The following is an 11,489-nucleotide window of genomic DNA, read 5'->3' on the forward strand; positions in this document are numbered from 1 at the left end:
CTGTCCACCATTTTACACTCAACATCGGCCTAGGTTACATTCGACCAATCACAGACCAGATAACATTAACATCGTAATTTAATCTGGCACATAATGACATGTCAATCAAAAATGAAATGGATGTATGTCGACCAATCAGAATTAAGAAGACATACTATGTCGATGATAATACTGCTAGTTGTGTACTCAACTTCACTATTCATGAATAACATTGAAGGAATCAGATAGGACTTTTATATCAAGTGTGATTCAATAGTGAAAAACCAGCTGTGGTTTCGAAAGACCATGGCCGCTTCCAGTGCCAGTTTGTATCTTTCTTCTAATGTTCCGTCATCTTTAGCGATGAATCAAGGTGGATTGATGAACCATGGTATGCAGGTACACGGAAGTCAGGGACAATATTCACCGAGAGATATGCAGGAGTTAAAATATATACCACAACAACATCAAAATGGTCATCATTTAAGTCATCATAATCCGTGGGTCGGACTGTCACACGAGGCACAGCAATGGGGAGCAAGTATGGGTCAAGCGATGCACTCTCAAGAAATGAAACCGCATCCTAATCTATTGGATGGATCTGGAGGAACATTACATCATCGACCAATTCAACAAATTCATCCAGGTCATTCATGGCATAATGCAGTCACCTCATCTCATCTTCCACTGTCAAATGGAAATCACCAACTTCAACAATATGGTTATATGAATATGAATGGAATGATGTCACCTCATGGAATGCATCCCTTGGACCAGCCTGAATCTGATTTGGAACCACATCCACAATCTGACGAAGATACACCAACCTCCGACGATTTAGAAGCCTTTGCCAAACAATTCAAACAACGGAGAATAAAATTAGGCTTTACGCAAGCCGATGTGGGTTTAGCATTAGGAACATTATATGGAAATGTGTTTAGTCAAACTACCATTTGTCGTTTTGAAGCGCTTCAATTAAGTTTTAAAAATATGTGTAAATTGAAACCTCTGTTACAAAAGTGGCTAGAAGAAGCAGATAGTACTACCGGATCGCCTACCAGTATAGATAAAATAGCAGCACAGGGTCGGAAAAGAAAGAAGAGGACAAGTATTGAGGTGACAGTAAAAGGGGCTTTAGAAAGTCATTTTTTACAACAACCTAAACCAGCAGCCCCGGAAATAACTCATCTGGCTGACTCTTTACAGTTAGAAAAAGAAGTGGTTCGCGTTTGGTTTTGTAATAGAAGGCAAAAAGAAAAACGTATGACACCACCGATGACCGTAGGTCCAAACGGAGAAATGGTGATGATGTCGGAAGATGGATGTGAAAACAGTAAAAGTCCGCTACTGCATTCTGCAAGTAGTCCCGGCGACAATTCGAACGGATCACCTATAAACATTAATTGTAGTTTATCAAACAGTTTGTCACAAAGTTTGACAAATTCTAACGCACTTTCTAGTTTGGCAAATTCAGCGTCAATTCCTCAGGGTTATTTTACTAATTCTTATCTTCATCATCACCACCATCACCCCTCACAGCATTCCCCACCCCCACAGACTCATCATCTAAATCTGTCACCACACCACCATTGATGTTCAACAGGTGCCCGTTATTTGTGGTGGGGACCGAAATCTATAATATAAACAGATTGATTTATTCAAGTATTAAAAAGTGAATAATTGACGCTGACCTGGACATTGTTAACATGGTGCATTGTCAGTTCATAATATTCCAAACCAAAATAACACCCACAGGATGTGTTGAACCCTGATTCAGGGATTGTGCTATATAATCAACCATTTTAGATTTATTAGAAATTTTTTAATTTCTTAAATAAATCTGAAATTATAAACTAAATGAAATTCACAATTTACCACCAAGGAAAATGAACTGAAAAAGAGCAAAATAATGTAAGTTTGTTACAAAATTGAATAATTTTGTTTTGTTTTTGTTTTGTTAAAAATTATTATAATTTATTATGAAAACGTTTTGTGTTCTTTGGTAGTAAAATTGCGAATTGTGACTGTGTCTGAAAAGGAAACAATTTCATTTTTTGAATACCATTCAGTGCTTTTTGGAAATATTTGATTTAGTGAGAACTAATATTATTTTAAGATGGTATAAGGTCTCGTGTGATAATATTATTTGTGTAATTGAAGAGAGTTATGTGACTGTTTTGTTCGTGTGGAGTTACTGGTATGTATTCGTGCTTTCAATCTTGCCCATCATTTTATTATTGAAAATATCTTATAATAACATAATAATAATATTATACCGCTACTTGACAATCTTGAGTGTGATAATATCCACTATACCGTAGAAAATATCAGATTATATGGTAATTTAACACTGTACTTTTTTAAATCGTCTTTTAAAATATTACAGTTTTTCATTCTTTAGCGTTTCAAAAATAATTCACTTTATATTTGGCAATTCTAAATTCAGCTGAAATTTTTCCATCCTATGAACGTGATTTATTCTAATTGTTTAATTTCTTGTCAAGATTATTTTCAATAATAGGCGATATCTCATCGCTCAATAACATTGTAATTAATGTACAACTCGCATAATTTAAATTTAATGTATATTATTTACATTTTTAAATCTTATTTTATTATTGTCTTACATTCCAAATTTACAAACATTCAGCATAATTATCATTACGTTAACAAAAATATGTTCCAATACTCAAATTTCAAAAAATAATATTCCATATTTTGGCATAATACAATAATTTTATATACAGATATATCTCTATGTTATACGTCCTTATTTATGGTATGTGTAAAAAAACTGATTTTTAAAAAACTCAGAAATTTCATTCCTTTTATTTATATTATTTACATAAAATGAATTAAAATGTCTTTTTACCTGTTACTCTATATAATAAATTGTTTATAATTATGATCTATGTTCTATTTTATGTTATAAAATACATTACTATGGTCGAGTATAGAACAAGAAGCACTCAACTGAAAAAGGTGCAACATATTTAGATCATTATGAGGACTAAATATCCTTTTTTTATATAAATTAGTAATTAGATAGGCGCAAGAAAGTAATTGATGCGTGGTGAAAATAACACTACAAATATAGCTTATACTATAAAAATACACCTGTTGAAGCAAATATAATATTATATCATATTCATTGTAATATTTATTAGGGCAAATGTGATAAACATGATATTTGAGAAAACACATAGATTATATTTCACAATTTTATTAATGATTTATTTTCAAATAAAATTTCCTATTTTAACAGATACAGACTAAATCGAATAATACGAATTTATTACATTTCTCAAAATTGATTTTAGATTAGTTATATTTTTTCACCCCATTTCATGTTGATTGTTTCTTGTTCTATCCGTACTGCCCCTTCTAGACGTTGAATATTGGTCTACAGCCGTTGTCATAGTCCTAACAATTCTCGCCACACACCTGCAAAACAATGGCAAGCTTTAAATTCAATGATATAGGAGTGGGAAACTAGGTCGAATGCTTTTTGTCAAATCTAGTTATACAAATATTATACATTTTTGACAAAAACCCAGTTTTGTATTTTTTATTTTGGCAGGTAAAGGGCAATGGGAATAACTTCAAAAATTATATTATAAAAAAAAATTCTTGTGGACTCCACACTGCGAACTGTTACAATGAACATATATCTTTAAACTATTCATCCACACATTGGTCAAATTTGGTTGCATTCCAATTACATTTTGTGTAAGGGGTAATTCAACAATATGCTTGTCATCAATTACAACTTTATAATTCATTGAGACATTAAATTTTATTACTTTGGTTCACAGCAATGTAATCCTAATATATATAAGGGCAAAATCTAAACTATAAAAATCTCAAAACATGCACATCATGTTTGTCAAACTTCTTTCCTCGTGTAGACATTTCTGGTTTTATATTTACACCAATTGCTCATACATATACACCTAATACATATAATATTTGATATTTTAATATACAGACCCTTCACCTTTATATCTGTATAATATTATATTATGATATAGATATGATTCAATATACATTGATTTATCAAGATATTGGTATTAGTGTTCATTTCGGGATCGATTCTTGGCATATCATCATCAAGAGCATTACCTGATGTCAACATTGATATCAGGTTACGGTATGCTGGAATTGTTCTTTTTTTAATATTGAATACGGTTGTGCTTGATATAATATGATCAAATCAAAATAAATTTTTTAGAATAATTTTCTCAAAAATACCTTATTTTTTCAATATGAATAGAAAATACTGAAAAATTTATTATTGTTAAGGTTATACATACTTTAGATTTTCCTTGGAAAGACAATGCTAATAAAAAATGACAAATTTATCAGAAAATAATAGCCTTCGGAAACAGTTCATTTTATTTGATTGTCGCCAACCTCTCGACGATTGACAAGTGAAGGTAAAAAACTGTTTACCCTGAAGAAATAAACTGATAATTTGACCTAGCTAACTCTTTATTTTTACAAAACATTTCGTTTTGTTCGAATATAAAATTTGAGCCCTCATATGAAACAATATTGTAAAAAATCCATCTTTTGCTGCCAATTTGTAGCCTTTGAATCATTGTGATGTTCTTTGACATGAATTCCTGAAGTTAATTTTTAGATCATCTTTAGAATTTTTGTTCCATGTCTTCAATTAGCAGATACGTATAATTTATGTAGGCGCAAAACTGAAACATTAGCATACAGTTTTCTACACGAAGTTTATTAATTTCAAGTAAAATAACCGCTTAAAGATAAATCATTATTTTTAATTTAAAGTAAATTGTAAAATATCAGCCAATTTGGCACATGATCTTATTATTCTTAACTGCCTACTGATATAATGTTGTGTATTAACTTTGTATAAATAAAAATATCTTCACATTGGAGGAAAATGTATTTGTTTTTTAGATAAAATTGCGTACATACGAGAAATATTCTATTTGACACTGTTTTTTTGTAAAAGCTACTATGAAGTATTGAAAATTATCTTTAGATTAGTAGGTTAGTTGGAAAGTAGAAGTAAATGTCTTTTAGAATAAGCAGACTAGCTGTAATGGGTTTGTTATAGAATATTGCAATATTTCTTTAAGCTGAACAATTGGTATCGCATGCCTCGATAACTGTACTGAATAATTAAAATCTTAAGCTATTAAAATCCTAATCAATGGCACACGAAGAAAAATGAATAATAAACTGAATTCGATTTTCACTGTGCACAGATGAACTGAATATATATCAGCCTGAGTTTTCTAAAACATTACTTAAATATTCATGCTTTTACCACTTGAACATAATCTGGTCTTTGGTTTAGTGGAAAATAACATTAAGTGGTAATCATATGTTCTTCGGTGTTACATAATTTTAACATAGCATTGTGGTCTTTCATTGAATAATGGCGACATTCGCCTTACGTTGTACAGTGTTTTATAATATAGTCAAAGATATTTTGAGGTTTTCATTTCATTTTCAAATCTAAATCAATCATTTGTTCATATAAATTCAACATCTAAAACTTACTAATTTAGAAGTTATAATTCAATTCAATGCTTTCCAATTAAATAAAATAATTAGACCTAGACCTATCTATTTGATATTCATTATCGGTTTTAATCGCTTTTTGCATTTATAATTATTGCAATAATGACTTTTAATTGACAGAATCAATGTTGTTGCACACTATGGTTAAGTGTTGTTGTTTGTGATAGAAACTGTCGAAATATGTTATAATTTTGGTTCATCAAAACAAGGGTATTAACAAACTTTGTGTTGCATCATAAAAAATTGTGTAGACTATGTTGACAATTGCAGTGAGGCATCAGGTGTATTTTTGGCAAGCTTTATTGTAAATGTGACAATTTTAAGCATATTTGTTTCAGTGACGAGGCAATTGTGTGTTTGACTCTACCAATTCGTTACTCTCTTCTACTACAAAGTTTTAAGGGCAGATTGTGCAAGTTTTACATGCCACGAAAAATAAATGCACGATAATTTAATATTTATTATTATCTATTAATAAGTGTAATGCAAATAGAAATAAGACTTTTAAAATAAAACAAAATCAATACAAACTATGATGTGACTAACAAAAATGCAAATCAAGAGATGACTCAAATTAAAGGAGAACTTAAAATATAAAATGAAAAAAAAAGGAAATATTGGTGACTCAATATAATGCAAAATTCAAAGCTAAAATTGTTTTTAAAAAAAAAGGTGACCAACTGCCAACATTAATATATGCTAAAAGAGTAAACCAATAGTGTCGGTAAGTGTTACAAAATATATGCAAATTTATGATGGAGAAGCCTTTATGGATACAGACCCAACTACATCCTAGTGATTGGTCGGTGAGAAGATAGAAGATTAAGATGTACAGTCTGTTTCCTGGTACAAAATAAATAGTAAACCTATACCTCATACAAATTATTTGTTTCACACATCAAGTTCTTTCAACTATCTTAAAACTCTGTTGGTCCATTAATCTGAAACAAAAGATACTTTACCTCCTTCATAGCCCATATTTCATTTTCTCGACTTTACTACACTCGGCTGGATATGGCCATTTTTCATTTTCTCTTTAAAATGTCAATTTTAAACATTGTTTTTAAATGACGGCGTTCATTTATTATAAAGCAGGCGTTCGTGGTCGTAGTGGTGTAGACGACAGTTCATCAATCCAAATAATCATTTACTATCTCCCCACGGAGCACCCAGCGACTCCCTGGATACCCACACTTTAGGGTCACAAAGTGTTTGGATAATTTACTCCAATTATAGTAACAGAGCAGTGCTGGTAATCGGTGGGGGAACATGACCTACACAATACAGACGCATTTCCGATCGTTGACGTACCAACGAACGTTACTCCACATCAGAGAAAATCAAACTAAATTTGGTCGACCACCAATGGCTATAAACCAACACATAAAAACTGATTTCGATATTGGCTCATTTAAGAAATTAAAAATATTATGAGATTAATATAATAACGAGTAATTATATAACATTTAAAGAACTGGGTAATAATATAGACAGGGTTATCCAGTACAATGATTACCAGAACGGCGGTGGACAAGTATGAAAGACAAATGATCCTATTAAATGATTAAATAGATGCTATAATGTCGAACCCCTGTGGTGTAATAATTCTCGGCGTCTCGTTTGCCTGTGTATTTTTGTCCTACTATATTGCACAATGGTTAATGAAGAAAATTAAGGCATTCACTTTCAATTAGCAGTGTAATTTTTCCCTTGTTGATTTTCAAGCCTCTCGAGTATCCTTAAATCCATCTCATTAAACAAGATGAAAATAAAATTTAATTGTATGATTATTTGTGAAAAATTAGTATCATAAGATAAATACCAATCTTAAATTCCGATTGGCTTTCAAAATGGTATGTTTCCCGTAAATGTATAATCTTTGCTATTTTTTTTTCTTGGGGAGGGGGCTTGTTGGGGGAGGGGGGAGGGGGGGGGGGGGGGTACCTAATGTAAGCATGGGTTTCATGGGTTTTGGGTCATTGGAGGCGGATTAATACATTACAGACGTTTCAATCTAGAAAATAGAAATTGAATTAAATTTACATTTCACAAAGAAAGCTCAGCAAATTTATTGGAACATAAAATATTCATGAACATGGAAATGACCTACAAAATACAGACGCATTTCCGATCGTTGATGTACCTACGGCGACCAACGAACGTTATTCAACATCAGAGAAAATCAAACTAAATTTATCGATATCTTCGTTATATCCCAGACGATATCAATATACACTTCATTGTATCCCATACGATATCAATATATACTTCAATGTATCCCTTACGATATCAATATGCACTTCGTTGTATCCAATACGATATCAATATACACTTCATTGTATCCAATACGATATCAATATACACTTCATTGTATCCCTTACGATATCAATATGCACTTCGTTGTATCCAATACGATATCAATATACACTTCAATGTATCCCTTACGATATCAATATACACTTCATTGTATCCAATACGATTTGTACATTATCCTACAGGATAGTACTATGTTTGTCCTGTATGACATGTAACTAGTAATTCATTTTCATATATTAGTTGTTATTTAGTTACTATTTAACAATATTTACGTTTATGTTTCTAGCCTGTTATAAAGTAATTAATACTTATTTTCTTGTTAGAAATCAAAAGAGTAATTTATTTGATTCATTTATAAATTGATATAATCATGCGATCATTATATAAATTTGTAACCTTTTTGAGTTTTAGCCTACTTTCTGCATGTCCTAATATTTATGCTCATAGTTTTTAAATCATAACTGCTGCTCTTGAAATAGAGCCAAATTTCTGCAATTGTTTTCGAAATACTATTACGGATATGTTTAAAAAGTTTGCAAAGAGCATGCACATGTTCTGAAAAGAACATAATTGGATGGAATTTTTCAAATTTTTTGAATAAAGAACAGAAGCATAGGAAAAAGGCAAAGATTTTGGTGATTTTAATATGAAGAATAGATGTAACCTTTTACAGATCTAGTCAATTATAGAAAGGAGTGTTGGTGGATAATGGAGGCAATTCATTATAATGAGTAGTGTGTAAATTGTTAGTCCCCTGACAAATCCTGATAATATTATTGAACGCTTGTTACAGATCGTACACTCATCTCGATCTCCCGACACTTTACTATTTGATAACATTGACCTTTTACAATTCAAGAACAAGAGAAATACAACAACGTCAATAGAAAACAAAATCAAACTGCAATTTGTCTTTAGCAGTACGAAGCACCAAAAGTTGATAGCCGATCGGCAGCGACTGGACTGATGGTTACAGCATAACAAATATTAAGAATGGATCTTAAGGCATACTTATTCAATGGTGTTGCATACTTCGCTTATAATAGCCTAGCATTAACACTATCGTATCATGACAAAACTATAGCATACACAATATTACCACCAACACAAATAATAGTATATAAAAAACACCAATCAAAAATACTACCACCAAAACACACACCAACATTGCCACAAATATAAACATCAACATAGTATTACCAAAAGGTTAACCAACAACATAACCAGTAACAAAAGATAATCACCAACCGAAACAACAATATAATGTGTATTGCCATCAAGATTACCATCAACATAAACTGTAACATAACATCATCACCAAAATAAACAGAAACAAAAAATAACCATAAACGGTAGAACCAGTAGCGTATTTAGGGTGAGGGTCATTGGGCCATTTCCTCCTCCTCGGGACTTAATTTGAACCGAGAATTAAGCCCTTTAAATACCCAAAATTCATCTAAGGCCATCTGAAATCCGTTGGCAACTGGGGGCCTCTGGCTTCAAGGAGCTTTGGCCCATGGGTAGAACAACATTACCATTAACACAACATAACCACTAACATACACAGCAATTTAACATAACCACCAACATACACAGCAATTCAACAAAACCAACATACACGCAATTTAACATAACCACCGCATACACATCATCACCAACATACTCATCAACACAACAGCACTACCAGCATAAACAACAACACATCATGATTACCAACATACACATCAATTCAACATAACCACCAACATACTCAACAATTCAACATAACCACCAACATACACATCAATTCAACATAACCACCAACATACACAGCAATTCAACATAACCACCAACGTACACAGCAATTCAACATAACCACCAACATACACAGCAATTCAACATAACCTCCGCATACACATTAACACGTCATCATCAACATACACATCAACACAACAGCACTACCAGCATAAACAACAACACAACATAATTACCAACGTACACATCAATTCAACATAACCACCAACATACTCAACAATTCAACATAACCACCAACATACACATCAATTCAACATAACCACAAACATACTCAGCAATCTAACATAACCACCAACATACACAGCAATCTAACATAACCACCAACATACTCAGCAATCTAACATAACCACCAACATACACAGCAACACAAAATCATCACATTCATGTCTTGCATTGCGTTGTCCTCCATTATAAGCAAAAAAAAAAAACATTTCCCATTTATCATATGGTAATCAATGATTCTGTCAATTTCATTTCCAATAATCGAAAATCATTACTTGCATAACTATTGAGGACACTTTCGTCAACAAACCCTTTAGTATTCTTTCAAATAACATTCTCATTATCTTCTACCAAACACAACAAATATTGCATCTTTTAATTTGTAGTATGAAAAGAGCTAAACTCAAACACGCTATAATAAGGATACGATATAGTGACACATGTCGTCAAAATGGGATATTGGCTTCAGGCTGCAAAATGAGGACATGACAAAATAAAAAAAAACGTTTGAGTAGATAGAAAATCTCAATTACAAGCTCGGGGACTTAACAAACATGTAGCAATGAGCAATTGTATGTGGGCACACTTAGTTCTTAGTTCTGGACGGTTGTGTCGACTTGTACTGTATAGAAACTAAGTAAATATTCACCCCGGCTTTACTCGGACCATCCAATAGTACTATAAACTACACAACGAATAGTTGAATGATTCGTTTATACTTGACACAGTATTGAAAGCTTGCCTCGTAAAATACAAATAACCAGCAAGAGAGAGGAGAAAACTGTTTGTTTTCAGCTGATCAAGAGAAAAGAGTGAAATCAAATAGACGAGGGGTTCCGAATAAAGTAGAAATTGAAGTAGGTGTAATTAAAGGTTTCGTGGATTAGACGCACGCGTATATTGACATATAACCTCTTCAAGAAATTATCCTTTCGTCTCTCTTTTGGAATCTTTTGAAATAAAAATGATATTAAAACATGCCCTAAATTATCTTCTGATCAACAGCAATAAAATGTCAACTGATGGGGTATTTGTAAACGTGGTTTATGTCTCTTTTCATCTCTTTAACTTGTCATTTCTATCAACTCTTGGAGAAAATTAAAGCCAAACATTATTCACATGTACACAGATGGCAATTTTATTCTTTTATATGCTTCATAATTCTGATGTTTTTGAAAATTTCCTTTCGTCTCTTGTATGATCGAAATTATCAGAGGCTTAGAACTCGACAGTGTTTTATTTTCTTTATTTTGTGAAAAAAAAAGCTTGCAAACCAATTTTGTGGTTTGAATCAAGGCAACCGGAGAACAGATTTGATATCGAATATGGTGAAACGGTATAGATATATAAGGACGTTTAGGAAATGCAAACACAGAGACTGATTCATCTCATACTATCTTAATTAAACTAACAAGACCCGATAGGGACATTCCTTACATTCTTGTGCAAGGAAATCTCCATTGAAGATAGTAGGCGAATATTATTACTCTAATGTCTTTTGGACGTATCAATTCAATTATTTCCATAGAGGAGCTACATTTTACCAGCCAACTAAAATGTACTCTTCAGTCACAAGCCACAGATAACAGCAGATACAAGTTTATTGTCCTTGAAGA

The 11,489-nt window shown here is 32.1% G+C and overlaps 1 protein-coding gene across 1 annotated transcript; it reads left to right on the forward strand.

Moving 5' to 3' along the window:
• Positions 1-372: 372 nt before the first annotated feature.
• On the forward strand, positions 373-1,272 carry LOTGIDRAFT_95198 (hypothetical protein; the record flags this gene model as incomplete). Its single annotated transcript, XM_009062097.1, has 1 exon — positions 373-1,272. A coding segment is annotated over one exon (900 nt), but the record flags the coding sequence as incomplete, so codon positions are not given.
• Positions 1,273-11,489: the final 10,217 nt, after the last annotated feature.

This window comes from Lottia gigantea (assembly GCF_000327385.1).
Source record: "Lottia gigantea unplaced genomic scaffold LOTGIsca_5, whole genome shotgun sequence".
NCBI lineage: Eukaryota > Metazoa > Mollusca > Gastropoda > Lottiidae > Lottia > Lottia gigantea.